This window comes from Ruditapes philippinarum, unplaced genomic scaffold, assembly GCF_026571515.1.
Source record: "Ruditapes philippinarum isolate M1 unplaced genomic scaffold, ASM2657151v2 ctg331_1_1_1_1, whole genome shotgun sequence".
Lineage (NCBI taxonomy): Eukaryota > Metazoa > Mollusca > Bivalvia > Venerida > Veneridae > Ruditapes > Ruditapes philippinarum.
In genome coordinates, this window is record NW_026855427.1 from 578,109 (window position 1) to 599,154 (window position 21,046).

Here is a 21,046-nt window from a genome sequence, read left to right on the forward strand (position 1 = left end):
AATACATTTACACCACAGTATCAGATATTTATTGTACAATACCAAATAACGTAGAAATTATTATATTAAATTGATACACATGTAAGTGATTACAGGAAGTAGCCTTAATTAGCTTTAAGTCCATAATGCCGTGCTGAACTTCATATTAGCCTTACATTTGAAGTGAAAACTTGCCTAATATTGAAAAGTTAATTAATAAAAATGACAAAAAAATGACAAAAAAGTAACACAATTTTAAAGAAACCATCTAATGGCAACATATAATGGTATGATATGATATACATCAGCAGTTTGCCTAAAGGCAACATGTTTTATTTTAATTAAACAAAGTTCATTCAAAGTTTAAAGATGAGTCTGCCTACATAAAACAGCTGTTCAAAAGTTTAAAATCAAAAGTGCGCTTAGCGGACTTTAATTGTTGTATTCGACTTTTTATATGTTTTATAACAGTTAGATTTTCACTCATCTCTAAATTTACCATATTTAAATCAAATGCATCGGCATACTACGGTTTTTAAAACATTATGCTTGTGAAAGAAAAAATATTTGTAATCATGACACTTCGGCTCTCAGAATTGTTGATATGCATAAATTTTTGTAACACAATGTATGTCACCGATATACTGTAACTTTTGCTTTGCACAAAATACACTTAGATTTTTCTTTTCTTTTGAATGATATTTTACATTTCATTTACATCAAGGCGAGTTCTGAGTTATGACTGTGTCTAATTATGTAATTATTGCATCATATTTTCGGGGCCTGATGATGTATTTTGTACAAGTCTGAAATACAGTTTCTGTTCTGCTCTGCTCTGTTCCTAAAACTTATATTAAATGAACAGAACAGATCAGAAATGCTTTTGTATTGTCTTGTATTGTATTGTATTGTATTGTATTGTATTGTAAAAAAATCAGTTGTTTACTGCATCACGTCATCTTAATTACTAAAAAGATAATTACCCCGACCCAATACCAGGCCAATTCTTCCACGCTTCTGAACTATAAATCTATTATATATCAAATAGGTTGAAAATGAAATTTTAAATTTATAGGATGCATTTTAATCTTCTATGCCTTCCTGCACTTGCCAGATTTCTATATTTAGCTTTTCATTCAGGCTGTTATTGCCTATCTGTCATGCATGCGCATATTTAACTTTTTTCCACCCATTACATTGCCCGCTACGCTGCACTAGCGTTTAGCGGTAGGCGTGTTTTACATGTGACCTAATTTTAGTAAATCTATAGCCTGTTTCAAACGAAACAGCATCTAGGTTCGAAAAGTCATGGCGATCTACTCAGTATACTGTAGAGCAGTCTGACATAACGGACGTATCCAATATTAATGTCGGCATTGCTTTGTTTTGCCTTTTTCTGGATTACGGATTGAATCATTTCAGTAGTTAGTTGTGGACGCCGGTTTGGCCAGTTCTGAAAAGGTAAGATTTGGTTTTTTTGGGGGTTTTTTTTCTTCATTTTCTCTCTTATTTGTCGCGGGTGTTCTGATAATTATGTAAACGTTACGTAATATTCGATCGGTAAAAGATGCTGTACATATAATGCTGAACATATCTGAATTTCATAGCTTGTTAGAAACGATAACGCATGTGATTTTTTTTAATCTTACGGCCTTTGGCCTTGGGTTTACAATCTCTCTATTCAATATTTACATTAGTTTGGTCCGTGGTAGTGTATTAAGATAAAAGGTGAAGTGGGTTAGTGACCTGACGGGGCGCAGATAAGATGTCAGTTACACTGTTTGCTGACCCCCTTTCTTAAAACAATTTACTTAAATTAACATCTATGTAAATTTCATTTTTAAAATATAATTTGGAGCGTGGAAATATTTTAGGACATTTTTTTGTTAAAAAAGTACGAAACACATTCTTTGCTGCCAGGATTGTACACATTATATTTGGATATAGATCTATTTGAGTCTTTTTTTGTATTTCTATAGAGTGAGTATTTCACAATTTTCTACTGTGATAACGTTGGAGGGAGCAGTGACGTTTGAAAAACGAATGAAAAAAGGAATTTCTTACATATAATAATTGACATATGTCTTTATTGACACTTCCGCCGTGTAACCAAAACAATTTCCATCATCTGGGACTGATGCAATCAGACACAGAAGGTAAGAAAATACACCTTATATAATTATATACATGTACATTAAATATAAATATAGAAAAATATAGATATTTTAATATAATGAATTTTTAGTAAGTTAAATTAAAATTAATTAATTAATTTGTTTGCTTCTTTAATAATTATTAATTGCTTTATTTTATTTTATTCAGACAAAATATAAGGCCTAACATGATCATATGAAAGCCTCAAAGCTGATCACAAACTTACATGTATATATACATGTGTATATTCTGTATGAAAGAAAGAAATTGGCTTAAAGGCACATTATTTTCCAAAAATACAGAGAAAACAAACACCTATACAAACAAAAGACGATGAAGCTTTAAGGCCAATGACTTTTTCGGAAACTGTAATAAAAATTAAGCTTAATAATTACTTATTTTGGCCTTAATAACAGACAAAAAAAATGAATGAAATTAACAAATATTGTTTTATTGTTTCTTTTTTGTGTGTTGGGGGTGGTGGGGTTTACATTGCGGTATTCTAGTCCAGCACGCAATGCAAAAAACTCACTCAAGATTACGTTCCGTTTTTGTTGTTGTTGTTTTTGTTGTTGTTTTTTATTTGTTGTTTGTTTTTTTTTTGTGTGCAAAAATCAGTGAAGCATGCAGTGTATATATAATTTGCTCTTGTTGCCAAAAAAAATCAAGATTTATTCCGCTGTAGGTGCTTTTTCTACCAGCCTGGTTACATCCACAATGAGAATAAATAAATAAATAAATAAATAAATAAATAAATAAATAAATAAATAAATAAATAAATTTAATAAATGAATTTAATAAATAAATAAAAAAGTAAAAAAAAATATTAAATAAATAATTAATTAATTAATTAATTAAATAATCTGACTAGGTATATACTATAATCCAAAAGTAGTTTATCATGATTTATGAGAACATAGCAAATTTCTGTACAGGTAAGCCCGAGTTAGCTATTTTCCAGGGAAGTGTTTTCAGTGAAAAGGCAAGCGCATCATTAATTGACAAACTTGTAACTTAAACTTATCAACAAAATAAATTAAAGCAATACTTATAAATTTATATTTTTTTTTTACAATTTCAAATATATTTCAAACACATATTAAATTTCGGTGCTGACAGTATTGTCAGCGCTTTGATTTTGGTTATGATAAAACTACATTTTGGTGCGCTGCAGAGTTGATGCATGCAGCGTTCTTTTTCTTCTTATTATGAGTGAGATTGTTATTGGCAGACAGAACATCGAAATATAAGCATTTAGACTATTGTAAAAAAATCGTTTATTTTCGTACGATGAGTATGTGAAATGTTTGTCTAGGTTGCAGAGGGAAGGGGAAACAAATTAAATTCTCTAAAAGGTAGCCTATATCCTGCAAATTGTCTTTGTTGTGGTTCAGTAATATGTTTAAACATGCATTCTAAAACTTAAGTTTCGCATTGATGCATTGATTTAGTTATGTCAAATAAATTTTAATTGCACCATTTCCAGGTCAATCTCCCGCCATGTACGTACATTATGTAAAAGTATTACATATAATATTCTTTGTTGATATAATTGTTTATGACAATCGTGTCATGTTGACAAGTCACGCTGGAATATTGATATTTAATAGTTTGTGTAAAAGTAAACATTATGTTTACGTTACAAAATATGATACTGGGAAAAGGAACAACCAATAGAAATACTTACATCAAGTTACTTGCTATCGCGTATATACTGCTATATACCTAGAACGCTTTACGAACTTTCTGCACTAATGGTTGTACTGTGTCATGATCACGTGGTACACTAAGAGTTTTATAAAGTTTTGTTCAAAAGAAAAAAGGATAAACCAACCAAATGAAAGACTGTTTTACGAAGCCGTTAACAAAAAATATCTGGCCGTGTGTTTTCTAATGAAACTTCGGTTAAAACGTTTGATGTTTGCTGCCTAATTTGGTATTCGTAATCTAACCACTATAACCTTGAAAATATTTTGTAAAGGTAAACAATACGCCAAGTTATGTAGAAATTTGATATACTATATATCAATAGTTCTTGTCTCGGGTTATCATGAAAAGAAGTCGTGACCAGTTTTTTTTAAAGTCTTATAAATATTTAAAGTGTTTAATAATACTTAAATGCAAGAAAACATGACTGTGAATGCTATTGCACGGGGTATAGCATTTTATATGACGATCACAAAGTGCTAAAAGGTAATGTTATTAGGTGAATGGAAATAACCGTAAAAAGCACGTTAACAAGTTTACAATATATTTGATGTGTTAAGCTATAAGATTAAAAACAAAATGTTCAAATTCTATTCACTTACGTTATCGGACAAACAAAGTAAAATTTAAATACTGGTCTTAGGTCAGCGACCCCTATATTTGAGAAGCGGTCATTAACCATGAATCAAGGACATGTAATTTTTACTATCAGTCACTGACCTTGATAAATTCTCTTATGGAAGTGGCTTTAATGTACTAAAAAGGATAATGGCTTTTATAGTACAGTATGATTTAGAAGGCAAAAAATAGGCAGTAGACACCCGGTGAAATAGAGCCCAGGTTGCATTATACATGTTTATATATTCTCTTCAAATTCTGGTAAAGGGGCAGTCTCAATGAAAGCAAATGATACATAAAACTCTAATAGGTAATGAATATGGCAGAATCTACTTACGACAGAAACATCTCTAATGCCCGTTAGCTCCGGATTTAGGTGTGTTCAACCTTAAGTAATTTCTTTTAGTTTTAGTCACAGTTTTTTGTTGTTGATTTTTTAATATAAATGGATTCCTACATTTCGAAATTGTACCGAAAAGAATGCTGGGACCATATTTTTTTATTTATTTATTCCTCAAATAAGAATGTGTGTGGGTTTTTTTCTTTTCCTGTTTCATACAAAAGTTTTTGAGGATTGTGCCAGGTTTCATGCAAGTATGAGCCGTGTCATGACAAAACCAACATAATGGTTTTGCGACCAGCATGGATCAAGACCAGCCTGCGCATCCGCGCAGTCTGATCAGGATCCATGCTGTTCGCTTATCAACTCTATTACAAGTGGAGAAACTGACAGCGAACAGCATGGATCCTGATCAGACTGCGCGGATGCGCAGGCTGGTCTGGATCCATGCTGGTCGCAAACGCACTATGTTGGTTTTGTCGTGACGCGGCTCAAATATTTATGAATATCTTATCATTTCAAAACTCTGTCCACAAACATAATTCATACAAATCATGAACAGATTATGTTCTTAAATAAAGATGATTGAAAAAAAGGTGAATAAATCTGCTAGATTTCACAATTCTGCGAAAGTTTGAAAACGTGAAAATAATATATATCATTAAAACTTAAAATAAGCTGATTTGGAAAAAAATCACATTTGAACGTATTGTTTTTTTTTTTTTTTTTGGTTTTTTTTTTGTTGTTGTTGTTGTTGTTTTCCAAAACAGCTTATATCAAATTAAATGATTTATATGATAAGAACATAATGTTCTGGGATTGACAACTATATATATATATATATATATATTATTATTTTAAAGGCTTTTTGAGCTCCACACCTAAAGTGTCTGTGCTCTCGCAAGAAAATATTGAAACAGACTATATTTATAACACTGACCCACGGTCAGTTCTCACCTGAAATGACCTTTCCTTGTCACACCGCCTACGTCTCTAGTTTGTTTCACATGTACTCCAGTTTTACCTTAGATGACATTTACACTAAAGTTAAAGCCTTTCTCTAACATTCACGAAGTGACTTTAATTTGGCCGGTCCTCAGGATGGATGGTCACGTGAAATTTGTTAACAGTAGCATCAATAAAATTTGGTCAACGCTAATTGCCGCACCTATCACTTAAAAGGTATTCGCTATTCTTTTTTGTTATATATTAAAAGACTTGTACCATGTTACAAGCAAATATTTGCCGATTCCAATGGTACATAACTTTCCATTAGTGGCTATATTATCTTTCCCCTCATGCTTGCAGGATTAGTTTGTTTTTTTTTTGCATGAAAATACGCGTTAGCATTGTGTCACATTTTTTTTGCACTCATATCGGGAAAAGGACATAATAAAACAGCTACATTAGAAAAATAAATACGTACCATTTAAATCTGTAACAAGAAAAGCATTGATGCAAAGCATCAAAGGGCGACGCCAAAAGAATTTGATCCAGGTTTGCACCTAAATACTTAACAAAAGATGTGTACTTTATAGCAGTACCATTTCATGTGACCTGGAGGCTAGGCCCAGTTTAAGTTGAAACTTAAACCAAAAAGAAAAGACTCTGTCTTGCCAAGATGCAAAGACAATTTATAGTCAATTAACTAATCTTACGATTTATTTTACCAAATACAAGGATACCTGAGTCATCATCATATAATCACAGGCACGAGTATCGGACATGGGAAGAAAAAATATGACCAGATTGATAAAAAAAGTGTGTTCATCTTAAAAGTGTCAAAAACCAAAAAAAAAAAATATAAATAATGACCCCCTTTAAAAATATACTATTAACTTAAAGTATATTTTTAAAGGGGGTCATTATTTACATTTTTTTGGTTTGTGACAATTTTAAGATGAACACAAGTTTTTTTATCAATCTGGTCATATTTTTTCTTCCCAGGTCTGATACTTGTGCCTGTGCATATAATAAAAGCTTTTTGCTTAGGTTGCAGACATGTCATTGACATATATTAGACATAAAAGAGGACCTAAAATGAACATCAGGGGGACACCATAGGTACTCAGAGCAGTAGTAGAAGGAGTACCAGCCACATCAACCAGCTGCTATCAGAGATAAGACTTGAACCATGTAAGAATGTCATTACATATGGCAGATGTTTGAAGTTCCATGAAGAAGAAGAAAAAGAACTTCTTCATGTGCAGTATAGTGTGATCAACTGTATCAAATGCTTTTTGTAGATCTAAAAGTATCATGCAATACTGCCTTTGTCCATTTCAAATAAAATACAATCTATTAAATGAATCAAACATGTGTCAGTTGAAAAACCACTTCTAAACCCTGACTTAAACTGCCTGACCATGACTCGAACCCATGACTTTCAGAAGACCAACTGAGCTATCCGCCGGCTACACATTTTCTCTTAATAATGAAATAGTTCTAAACCACAACATATTTCCCCACTCTATTGGTTTATGTCCTTGAATTTCTGATGTTTACAGAGCATAGTGAATTAAACTCATGGTTATATGCAGTCACTGGATGAGAAAAACTTTCAGCTTGACCAGAACTCAAACCTGTGACCCACAGAATAATGTACCGCGGCTGTAAGCGATTGAACTATCTGGCCGCTTACACATTTTCTGGCCTAAATAGTGAACAGTTCTAAACCGTGACAGATATTTAGATTTTTAAATTAACAGATAATTAATTCTTAATTAATAAATAAGAAATAAAAACCTTACACAGTAACTCATAGTCTAAATTAAAATAACAATTTATATATTATGTATAATTATTTTTACTAAAAAGGGCTTAGACAGTAAACTATTGGTTGTGCCATTATTTATAACAGGTCAATTTGAAAGTGAACATAACTGTGCTAATACATGTACAATATCTATTTTTTGTACGGATAAAAAACTAACCTTTTTTCTATGATAAGAAATTTTATGAAGGCTGATTTGTATTTTGCATCAAGGGCACTGGGCGAAAACATGAAAATGCAACAAACACACCACTTTGTGTCTGGCGCCCGGTTACTTTTTTGTACTTTGTTGGTTTTCATGTGGCAAAAATCACCCGCTATAAAATTTAGTGTACAAATTTATTCAAGGGCAAGTAACAATCTACTCTATGAAAAGTCTGTTGTCGGGTTGACTCAGGAGACCTAAGCTTGGAAATTGAGACCGGTGTCCCTCCATTACAAATAGATAAGACAGAAGCTGTCCTTTTCAATCTATGCACATGTTAGAAAAAAATTAGAATAACCATTCAAAATATGATTTTTTGAGACTTTATCAATTATATTGCTTGATCCAAGTTTCAAGACATTTTCAATCAATACATGTATTATCATTTATAACTTTAAATGAAAGTCTCATCCCTTTAATAATAATGACATAACTGTAACTCTTTAAATTCAGAAATATTATAAGTCTCATCATATCAATATACTAAGATATACATGTATGCACATAACATTAATAATTACCAGTTTCTATTAAATAAATATGAAATCCTAACATTAACATTGGTACTAATGGATGGAATTCAAAATCTAGTAGAATATATAAACTCTGTTATAGATACTATTATTAGCCAGCTAACACTGGGTATAAACAACTATAACCTGTAGACTGATCAATACATGTATTATCATTTATAAATTTAAATGCAAGTCTCGTCCATCATAACTGTAAGTCTTTAAATACAGAAATACACATTATATCCATATACTATGATACACTTGTATGCACCTTACATTAATAATTCTCAGGTTCCATTAAAAATAAATATAACATCCTATTAACAGGAATTCATAATCTTGTAGAAAGAAAACTAGTACATGATATTGTATAGTATAAAAGTAAAAAAAAATCTCAAATAGTCTATATCATGTGATACAGATTAAGTTGTGTTAGTGTCTAAACATTAAATGCATATCTCTTACAGTAACAAATACTGTCCCTCTTTTAACCTTCCATTAGACTTTACTATAAATATTCTACCTTTCATTTCTACCAAAGGTTATTTTAGTAACAATTCATATACAAACACATAGAAAATAATAATTTCACATAGTGATTAGAAGATGCCTCTAGCAGAATACCTATAGGTATGTACCAACTGAACAAACTAGAAAAATCTGGTCTAGGGTATATAAAGCCAGTAAAAATATATATCAATATTCACTCATCAGGGCCTCTCTGCTTTTGATGACCTTACAACTGGTAAATTTTATAAAAACAAAAAATAGTAAGTAATACTAAAGATAGAGTAGACAGAAAAGAACAAATAATTTAGTAAACATGAGTTACTTCCCCTTAAAATAGAGAAAACCTGAAACCCAAAAGAACACTCTAAACATTAAAATTACGAAATGTTGCAGGCTCAGTCAGTTTTTTTAAGCCATGCAAATTAATGGTAAAGTATTCATAAAAAAAATAGATGACCATGTGACAGCAGTTATTGCAGAAAATCGGATAGCTTTCAACATCCGGATATTGGTACACTTTGTAAAAACAACCATTCTGTGCAACAGATCAACGTAATATGGATAAAATCAAAAGGATAATCGTTAACAACAGTCCATTACCTATCCTGATACTCATTTGCAGGTGAACTTTCTTCTTGTAAGAAAATTTTGAAAATATATAAATGAATGAACGAATAGCATCAATGTAGACCACAACGATATTCGAAATCCGGGTTTTAGTATTGTCAATAAAACTAAGGGACAAGCTGTTAAACTGAGCCTGCAATTTCGTGAAAATAATATCACAATGCACATGCTTTTTATATAAAGTTATTAAATACAAATATAACAACATATTTGTTTACTTGGTTTTTACGGATCAAAATAAAACTGATTAACTCAACATGAAATTAACTGCTAATAATAACAGCTCCTTCCATAGGCAAAAATAAAAAGCATTCCATATAAGACGACGCCGCTCACCGGCGTCGCCAAATATTTGCCTTCAACATTATCATTATAATTTATGTTTATTGTTCAAATATTGAAAGGTACATATTACAAAAAAACATATATATACATAGCAAATAACCTTTTAAATTCATGTGCGCGACCATTAGCGGTTACCCTAAACAAATATCACGTGATCACCTAACTTGGCCTTTCAAGGTTATTGTGTTATTAAGCAAAATTAAAAAAAAAGGAAATTGAAAAGGGACGTAACCTTGTTTGAGTACAATTACTTCCCTTGCATGAACACTAAATATTGCATATTGCAACTTTTCACGAAATATCATATACATTGTGCAACTGCTTGCAGCCGTCAAAAGTTGATGTTTGTTCGTTTCTGTATCCGTTTTTACATGACTATCTTTGACTGCATTTTGCAGAGGAAAACGACCTTGCAATTTCTTAGGGAGGAATATAGCTCTAGTAACCGATGGATGAACCTTTCACAGAAATATATTTATTTCCTAGAAATGTTCAATAGGTACCGCTTTTGCGTCTTGTTGAAAGCGGCGCATGTTTGTATCTATCGATGATGTCAATTATTTTAAATGAGAATCTAAATTATAACAGACGATGACATTTAACTGGACCATATTGTGTAGTGATACATTTTAATACGAAGATTAGAGCGGAAGTTCATATCTGTATATTCATTATTGTCGTTTAGTCTCAGTATAGTTGTTTTTGTCCTATAAAAATGCTATTTTTACTATAAGAGGCTTTACGTACATGTTTCGGTGCATAGGTATCAAAAGTACTTCTTCTTTTCATGTAGTACATCTATACCTTTTAAGAAAATATAGTACATGAAAATATGTATACGTACGTGGGTAGTTTTTGTTATTTATCCGATATATGTTTTTGATACAGACTATAGTTGCTCGCTGAATGAACTATCGTAAAAATAGCATTCTTTATCGTCAGGAAAGCGAGGTTACATTATAAGATATAACGAGACGAAATATCGGGGGACGTCTCAAAGTGTTTTGTTTCCTTTACGAAATTGTCTCTATGCTGGCTATATAAGCTGTATGTTGGCTATACATTGTATAAGAAATTTATATATCTAGATCGAATCTTTGCATCTCTGTTCATAAAGGTCATGTATCAGACGAACATCCTTTAATCAGAGGAAGCTTTTGATAAATATGTGTCATTGATTTTATGCGTGCTGCTGTACCCACAAACATCTATTTTGTAATTTACATAATTTAGTTTATATAATTACTGTATGTGACAATAATACTTGCGCATTTTCATTCTTACGATGCGTTGCCGTCTGATACATTCACGATTATTTCCCTTTAAAGTGAATTGGTTTGTATAAAATTGCATATGAAAATATGCCTATTGTACACACATATCCAAACGTGCTGCTAGTCGCATTGTTGTTATTCATGCAATATAATATGATTAATATCCATATATTGAAAAATAATAAAAAAATATATAAATTTAAAGAAAAGAAAGGAAGTTATTTTTTCTTTTGTTATACTAGTTTAGAATATTTCATGATATGGATCATATTAAAATACATGAGTAACAATATTAAACATATTTTTGTCAAATCAATGTCACTAGAACTATTCGTACGAGTAGGCCTATGTCATGTGAACTGATGAGTATGAGGGGAAAATACTTAGTTTGAATAGTTTATCACTTTTTGATCATAAAATTATTTTATTATTTTTACGAAATGTAGTATCTCAAATTCATTCCTCATAAAATGTATATATTTAATTCGTTTACGCAATTCAATTCTTATCTAAAGTAAGAATAGAATATTATATGAATAACACATTAGTTTGTGGGTAATGGTAAAATATCATCCCGAGGAAAATACGGTTTCATGAGGGATGCTATTTTTACTGTTACTTAGAAACCCATGCGTTATTTATTTTATCACCCCGAACAAATCATTTGAAAAATTTAACTGAATCTAACTGTAACTTAACTGATTCAAGAGTAACAGTAACTCAACTATCTTTTTTTGTAAGTTGAAAAAAAAACACGTGACCAGATTTTATACTGTTAAAAATACTTAATTTACCAGTAAGAATAACTCACACTGGTTTGTGGGAAATTAACATTACAAAAAAATTAGGGTAATAAAATATTCCTAACATTGTCTTTAAAGGTCTTTAAAATCTGTATTATCCAATTTTCTTTTCAAGACATATTTAATCATTTAGATACATATTGACCATATCAATAGTCTAATTCCGTGTATAGCAGGCTAGTTCCCTTTGTTTCGAAAATGATCTTTGGTCGACAAAGCCTGTTCGAAAAGCACGAAATGAATCAGTATGGACAGGATGGCTAGAGTGGGCAGAGGAGATTTGCGGATGCAAACATTTTCGTTATTTTCTTAAAGCCTGTTAGAGTATTAAAGGGTGAAAATTTACTTTCAGGTCACGATGTATTCAATACTCCAACATACAGGCGTTGTAATTCTTCTATTGATGTAAGCAAAAGGAAAGCGATAGCTGAATCAGAAGGGATGAAAAAGAAGGCACGATACAGTGAAAGCTGCATACCGGATGAGTTGATATCTCTGTCATATGATCTCCTCACCCAAATACAGCGACATGAACAGCAATCCGGAGGTAAAATATTCATACATGTTAATATACAATGTATATCCTTTGGCGTCAAATTCATACTTGAAACAGAGCTTATAATATAGTCGTATACATCGTATTACAAGTAGTTATCCTGTAAGTTGTAGCAGTATAAGTAATGGTAGTTCTAAGTCTAAAACGCACGTGGTCGAGGTCGTTGTTGTAAATAACGACCTATAGTCGTTATATATGGTCGATTTCATGGCCGTTAATGTCTCCCTGCGTCGTCTTGTAGTCGAACTCGTGGCTGAAGACGTAGTACATCGTCGTACCTGTATTCGTAGTAATAATTGGTTGACGTCACATGGTTTTCTTCTTCCCTTACGGCTTCTCTACTTCATCGTCGGATACCCCCTGCCGAACCTTTGATTACATGTTATGTTATGTTATGTTATGTTATGTTATGCTACATATTAATATCAACCGTGGGTAACCGACGTTGCTCTACATGAATTCTGTATTCATAAATTTACAGTAGTGTTGCGCAAGACTATATTTTGGTAGGCTTAACTTGTTCGATTATAAATGTTTCATTTTTGTTTTTTTTTCTCTTCAAAATAGACACTGTGTCATCCCCACAACAGGAAGAATTGCAACGATCAGATAAGGGTCTGGTACAAACAGCTATCGCAGACTCGAGTCTTCCATACGACTTCGATTGCTTTGACAACAATGATATAAACGAGTTGAGTGATGACGTCAGCACAGTATCCAATGAGTCATCAGTCACGTGTCATGACTCGTCTTCCTCAATGCCAGACTATGCTTCGAGCAACTCAAGCATGGCATGTATTAAGGTAATTAGATCTAAGCCTTAAAAGAATAATTTTGTTATATGTGCAGAATATAATGTGGGTTTTTATGGGCAACGGTTTTGTGTACGTGTCACAGGTTTGTTAACAATATTGACGTTACCTTCACTGCATGACAATGACAGCGAATGACACTTTGTGAAATTTGATGCACTCTTAAAGTTATCTTGGTGTCAAGTTTTTGCATGTTTTGTTCTAAATTATGCATACAAAAAGTCCTTGACACAATATTTGTCTGCCCGCTTTACCGTGAACTTTGGGTACAAACTTAAAGGCACACCATGCCTCTGAAACGAAATTTTTAGTTCTTAAGAAGTGCAAACTTATGTTTTATAACATTTAGTTTTAAAGCTTGTTAGCTCTTTTTACATAGAGAAAGTAGCGCTTATTGTTCTTTAAAGAAATAGTATTTGTATTCCCATACAAAATACTAAATCACTACAACATTATTGTACTAATTGCCAGAAAGCAACATAAGTCATCGATGGCAAATGAGTAACTTTTTTGGAAATTGTAACAGGGCACAAAAATAAAATAAAAACTTTTGAGAAATAAAAATAAAATCATTTCTAGGACATAACGGGTCTTTAATATGATTTGAGAGCACGAGTGATTTATCGGAGTAAAACAATTTGAATGCATATTGAGAAATATTTATAAAAGAGCCTTACGATTATAAACTATATCTACAATAAAGGCTAAATAAAGTAAGACATAAATTAAAAAAAAATCGTCAATTGCATAAATAAGCGCTTAACAATATATATTACAATGTATATATATTGGCAAATGAAAACTATCACAAAGCACCGATGTAAAAAGATTTTAAGTAATTAAGAATAAAAGCTTTCCTTTGCATAATCGGCCTTTAATATGTAATAAAGATTGTGGTTATTATGATCAATGAAATTTTGATAAATGAAGATGAAATATTTAATTGTTTATGTGAATTTTTCTTTAAGGCAAGTTCAACAAACAATGGAAAACCTCTGTATACCACTGAACTTCAAGTATTGTGTAGAATCTGCGGAGACCGCGCATCCGGCTATCATTACGGTGTCCATTCATGCGAGGGGTGCAAGGTAAAATACCTGTAATACCTTCCCGGGACTCGTAAATTGTTTGACAAAGAAAATTTAAACAAAGGAAAGGCATTTTCATAAACTTTGGCTGATAAGATTGAGTCATCAATGAAATAAGATAAAGAGAGTGGGGTGGGATGATACCATTTTCCTTTTTGAGTTGTCTGCCCCTGAAAGTTTTTTGCTGTTAAGTGAGATATGAAAAAACTTGAATAACGATTAGAAAAGGTTTTATATAAAGGGCAATAGACCATGAAGGTAGCTTTTAAGAAAAAATATATGATATTTGAAAGGAAGATTTGGTAAAAAAAGTTCGATGGATGTTATCAAAATTAGACGTAGATTAGAGATAGCTTTGAAAAAGTAATATGCGAAAAAAGATTTTAACAAAAAAAGGGTAATCATTAATTAAGATTTGAAGAAAAATATACCGGTGTGTGAAAATGGATCACTTATTCTAGGCCGAGTGATTTAAGGTCGTTGACTTCAAACCACTTATTCATCAACGTTATTGGCCTGAAAACCGACAGCGAACTTTAATTGATTTAAATTTAAAGCAGTTACGAGATGGTTTTATTCAGAGGCTGTACTAGATCAGTAGATTATATCGGTACGGGTGGGCTAATGGGTGGGGTGGGGGGGGGGGGTGTTTGGTTTTACGGCACACCAACATAATTTAGGTCATATGACGCCTAAACCCTCAACCCTTAGAGGTAATCCCTCAGTCACATGGGGGTGTAAATACATACACGTTAGGATAGATAAATTTAAAAACAGATGTAGATTTCATATTTGCTATAATTTATTATCATACTTATTTAGAATTATAATTATCTGGATAGAGCGGTATTTTGATATTGTTGGTTTTTCTACTTCAGGGTTTCTTCAGACGAACATTAAAGAAACAGCTTGTGTATAAGCCATGTAAAGAGGGGTCCCAATGCCGCATTGATACTGGTTCCCGGAACAAATGTCAGTGCTGTCGATACCAGAAATGTATAAACGCAGGAATGTCTCCAAATGGTACATCTACCTTTCCTATATTTCTATAATATATACTCTTTTTTATTCATTTTTTTTTTTTGGTGGGGGGGGGTGGAGGTTATATTTCATTTATTTATTTGTTTGTTTAGATAAATATTTATTTATTTATTTATTTATTTATTTATTTACAATTTAGCAAAACAATGTTAAATATATTTGAAATTAACTTGTCAACTTCCCATTGGAAAAAAAAATATCCCTCGGATTATTCAAAATACCATAGTATGATTCTGTTGGCCTATTGTAGTAAAACAGAATGATTTCATAACATAAGTCGCTCGAGATCCCATTCGAGAAAACACAAATGAGTCTATTGAATAAGTCGAGATCCCATTGCAAAAAAAAATACAAATTAAATACAAAATTTAATGATTCTATTGGATAAGTCGAGATCCCATTGGAAAAAAACCAAATGATCTTATCCAGATCCCATTGAAATTTAAAGGAGAAGCCGAGATGCCATTAGAAAAAAACAAAAGATACTGTTGGATTAGTCGAAATCCAATTGGAAAAATACAAATGATTCTAATGGATAAGTTGAAATCCCATTGGAAAACATAATGGTGGTGGTGCATAAACATAGGAATAGTTTAAAATATAGCTTTCTTTTTTTTATTGAATTTTCGGTTACTTTTTAGTAAGTTTTTACACTTGTGAAGTGTGGGGAATGATCAATTGTGTAAATTTGAAAATTTCAGCTGTGCGATTTGGAAGAATGCCAAAAGCCGAGAGGGAGAAATTAATGGCGGACAAAGAAGAGTTGTCTACCTCTAATTCTGCCAGAATTCTTGAACTTCGGACATTATCCGACTGTATAAAAGGCGCATTTCAAGACTCGTTTGTGAATTGTAAATTTGTCTCGTCCTACCTCTATTGTCAGTCAAAAAAAGATTCTGACCCAATAAAGGTAGTTGATAAAGTTACTTAATATTTCATAATATGAATAATACATCCGCCATAAGTGTTCATGTTACTTGACCCATATTCGTCACCTACAAAAAGTAAAAAAAAATCCGTCAGAAAGACCGAGATGCGTTCATTATATAACTGTCCTGCCGAGATATATTAAAATGAATTTTAGAAACAAAAAATTGGTTTTCCGGAACTTTTTTTTTGCTTCAGATGTATGGGAAAAGTCCTTAAAATTGTATGGTGTTAATTATATATTAAGGTTTCTTGCATGTTAGAAATTCAAAAAAAAAAGAAAATAATATCCAATGGTTATCTGTATGTGAAAGCAGTTATCCTATGTAAAAACATTTATCCATTAGAGAATCGGTTTATTTCCATATGATAGTAAACAAAAGCATGGAATTATCATTATTGGCAAAGCATTTAGTGTTTATAGCAAAGCAGGATGGGGGTTGCACGCTTTGCAATAGATATTGCAAGATGTTACATTTTTAAAAATCGAATTTTGTTTCCAATTATTATTAAATTATTATGTATTAACATGGACTACTTCTTCTCGCGTAGATTGAACCTGATCAGCGGTTTTGTGCAGAATCAATGGACGCTCATCAGTTTGTAGAAGAAAACATATTTTCAGCATTCCAATCAACTATCATTCCGGTGATTGAAGGGACGGTGAAGTTTACGAAAAAGATCCCGAAATTTTCAAGTCTGGAAATGGTCGACCGAATCGCACTGTTAAAACAAAACTGCTACAGTGTTTCTCTTATTCTAGTAAGTTTCTCAGTAAATGAGGATGTATTCCTTTGAGATCTGTTTTATGATTAGGCTTTTTTCGTTCTATTTCATTTTATGATAATATATTTTGTTGAAAGAGGAAATATCATTCCCTTCATATGATTACCGTATTGACTAATCATTTTATTACAATTTATTAATTAGTATATTAAATATGTACAGCCCTTTTATACTGTTTTATATTAATTTTACTTTTTCACTTAATATTATAAATACAATATTCCAATCTGAAAGTTGCCATCCGATTATCAATACAGAAGACTGGAAAATTGCACCCCCCCCCCCCAAACATTGCAGGTCATGTTAATTTCCATATAAAATGTAATAATAACATGTTTTGCCATATTTTTGTAGTGTTATATGTTGTTTGAAGGCAACTCAATATGCCTCGAAGCCGCTTTAAAACGCATATCGTTTTCGTCTACCAATGGCCACTATGTATGCTTCGAAGCTGAATGCATGTTCGAGGGAATATTTTATGTGGCGAGGAAAGTGGGGAAGTTGCAGCTTACTCATGTTGAAATTGCTCTCTACTGCGCAATAGCTTTACTCATAGGTAAATAACTTACTGTGTGTTTAATCTCTAGTCATATTGCGTCTTTATTCTTCAGACTTATCTTTATTTTTTAACCATTCAAATACCTCAAACAAACACGTCCATTTTTCAATATGGACAAAAGCGGTCATCATTTTAAGGGGAAATTTAAATATGATCTGACTAAATATGGAACTGTGCATACTATGATAGGGCTGTGCCGGCTGAACTTGGTCAGCAGACCCAACACTGGCCACATGAATAGATTCAGTTGCCCCTATTAAAGTAAAAACTGTCGATGGTTTATTCTTTAGTTTAGTATTTTTTCTCAACAATTTACCTTATTCTTATTCGTCGTGAAGTTAAAATGGCGTCTGAATTGCAAAAAATGCCAATCTCTCGGCATGCTATTGTAAACCAATTTTTACTCAATTGATTCTATGTCTTTTGTTAATAAAGAAAATTCTCAAAGTGGTAATTGTAAGTTTTTGACTAAAGTGTGTCATTATTTAACATACTAAGTATAAAATACATGTTTCTATTTTTAGAAGCACCCGGTGTCACGGACAGCAATGCCATTGAATCCATCCAGCTAGAATTGGTTGAATCTTTGAGGCTTGAGCTTAAACATAACCACCCTAAAGATAAATATCTTCTGCCTCAACTCCTACTTATGATTCCACAACTTATACAAATCACAGAGGAGCTAAAAACGCGGTTAAAAGGACATCTTTTTGATGAGACCGAAAACTTCTCCAAGACCAATGAGCTCCTGTGTGAAATATTTGACCTTCATTGAAAAAAGACTCGTGCGTATTTAAATATTTAGAAACAAAATAATGCGTCCGGTGATGTAGACTTAGAAAACTCGTTGTGTTGTGATATTTTCTTCAAGCGCTTAATGACCTAGATTTGAATATTCACGTTTGATGGATCAGGAACTCGGGATTTTCAAGAATGACGTGGCGCGCTTGTTTAAATTCATCAACTTAATAAATGTACCTTGTCAATTTTATGTTTTAAATATCGGTCTCATTAAATCAGGTGGTAAACAGTAATTTGGGTTAAAATTCAAATTAATTTTTATGCATATGTAGTATGCGTTTTAAAATTGGCGACGCAAAAGGCATGGTCGACTGTTTGTAGTAAATATATATATAATTTTTATCTGGTGATATATTGAAATTCTATTGGTCAAATCTGGTATTAAATAAAGTGTACAAAATATTTTATAATCATTCGGATTTAAAAAAAAAAAAAAGAACGGCCGATCTGGCGAAATTCATAAACAGTAAAATCAGACTTTGTTACGTCACATAACCGATACCGAGTTCCTGAGACTATAGTATAATGTAAGTTCTTAAAGCAAGTGATATAGATAACAAAATGCTGTTGATATTTTTATATATTTAAGATATTCATCTGAATACAAGCAATGTCAGAATGGGTGAAAGTGTGTATGTGAATGAGTGATGTTCTTGTCTTTCTTTTCAATTTTATTTAACATTTTTGTATGTTCTAAATATGTTTTACATAGTTTACTAGATACGTGTACTCTTAAAAAGGGACTATAGAAAAAGCATTTGTCATTTGTGAGATTTGTAAAAGCTGCATGTCTCCAGGTAAACCACCAATTAAAAAATAAATAAGTATTTAAAGATTTTGAGAAAAGTACAAATATTTGCAATTCAAGTAATGATTAACATGTTACATGTAATGACTGGCTGATTTTGCACTATTTATATGCATGTTTCTAATGCACGACAAACCACAAACGCAGTTAAGGCTTTTTTGTGTGCAAATTTTGACTTTTAAATCGTTATTTACGAGAATTTAAAGTGCCGTAAGTAACTTTCTTTGTTCACTTGATACTAGTAAACTTTGGATAAACTTTTACTTTTTAGAATAATTTGTATTCATTTTTTTTTTTTTTTTTTTTTTTTTGCAAATTAGCATGGATCTGTAGACATGCTGCTTTTATAAATCATGTTGAATAAAGCAGTAAGGTATCGTTTAAAGCGAGATTCCATTAAGTATATGATTTTTTTTAATTTAGAAAATTATGTCTGAAGAGACCTCAATTTTTTAATTATGAATTCGTGAAGTCGACTCATCCAGCTTTTTGACTTTAGAATAGTAAATTGCGAAATTTTGAGGGATTTTCAAGACTTAAAGGACAAATTTCCAGCAGGCAAAAACAGACTGTATGGATATACGTACTGGCCTCCCTCTATATAAACTGCTAGGATAGAAAAATATTTTTCGCTGCTGAAACTCCAATGGTTAAATGAATTCATTAGCATTGATGCGTTTTATCTCTTAACTTGCTGATTTTCTTAAAAATACTTTTCCAACTTGCATTTGTTAACTGGCATATTAAGATGTAAAATTAGTCCGTCAGTAAACAGTATACGTTGTAGAGCCTGGTCAAACGTCACCGGTGTAGAGGCTGGCAGGCTGTGTACTTGTGGCTTACCTCTATTGGGTTCAGCAGATTATGGGTTAAAACATTATTTATGTTTAAAATTGTACAAACTAATATGGGCATTTTATGGTAGTTGTGTAGCTTTTTTATCGATTTGTTCTTACATTATTATATGTTGTTAGGCTGAACTTAGGATTCACATATTTCAAGGTGAACAGAAAATTCTGCACTGACCATTAGTATTAAATGAAATACCTACTAATATATATGTATTATGTTACTCAGCAAATGTTCATAGCTGTGCTCCCAAAGAGTCAAAATGAAATGAAAATATGTAAAAGTGCATTGAATGATGCAAGTCAGAAAATATTAGTAATTAAGCATTATAAATTCTGTAAAATTAACTGAGATGGAAAATTTTAAAACATTTTGTGCCAAAAAAAAATAATTTTTAATCTAAGTAGTTTCTGTTAATTTCAAAAATGAAATGTGAAAAATATGTAAATCTGCACTGAAAACGTTGATATGTTTAAAACAAAATAAACACTGATAAATTTCAATCTTTTTGGGATAAGTATGTAAGGTTTTGGTCAAATTGCAGTATGCAATGAAAAAGTCGAATGTGGAAGATGGTTAAATGTGCACATAATCAAATTTGGGAAAATGGTTAAATGTGCACAGAAATAGTCAAATTTGGGAAAATGGTAAAATTTACATAGAAATAGTCAAATTTGGGAAAATGCTTGAATGTTTATCGTCATAAATGGTGGGAAATGCAAGTGATAATTTGGTGGGCATATCTGATTTCATTTAATATTTTTAAACCCTTTTGATTTTAATCAAATTTACGACAAAAATTTGTCCCTGTACATTCGCATACTAACTTATAAGATCCGCATACTAACAATTCTATTTCGGAACAAAATCCATACTTAATATTTAGTATGAAATAACAAATATATCATAGCTTGTACAATATGTAAGTTAGTTGATAAGTTTAAAGGATTTAATGTGCTTAAAGATCGT

At 31.7% G+C, this 21,046-nt stretch overlaps 1 protein-coding gene across 1 annotated transcript; it reads left to right on the plus strand.

The window, feature by feature from the left end:
* Positions 1-1,273: 1,273 nt before the first annotated feature.
* On the plus strand, positions 1,274-19,476 carry LOC132743296 (peroxisome proliferator-activated receptor delta-like). Its single transcript, XM_060731834.1, has 10 exons — positions 1,274-1,440; positions 1,959-2,135; positions 12,203-12,397; positions 12,974-13,209; positions 14,187-14,306; positions 15,185-15,329; positions 16,049-16,257; positions 16,827-17,036; positions 17,415-17,616; positions 18,144-19,476. Exons 2-10 carry the CDS (start codon positions 2,060-2,062, stop codon positions 18,392-18,394), a joined length of 1,644 nt encoding a protein of 547 aa, XP_060587817.1. The 5' UTR covers positions 1,274-1,440; positions 1,959-2,059; the 3' UTR covers positions 18,395-19,476.
* Positions 19,477-21,046: the final 1,570 nt, after the last annotated feature.

Excerpts from the sequence above, each read along its gene's own strand:
- LOC132743296 (XM_060731834.1), top strand. The coding sequence starts at position 2,060 with ATGTCTTTATTGACACTTCCGCCGTGTAACCAAAACAATTTCCATCAT. Across the intron at positions 13,210-14,186 it reads CAAGCATGGCATGTATTAAG|GCAAGTTCAACAAACAATGG; the intron begins GTAATTAGATCT and ends TTTTTCTTTAAG. Across the intron at positions 14,307-15,184 it reads ATTCATGCGAGGGGTGCAAG|GGTTTCTTCAGACGAACATT; the intron begins GTAAAATACCTG and ends TTTCTACTTCAG.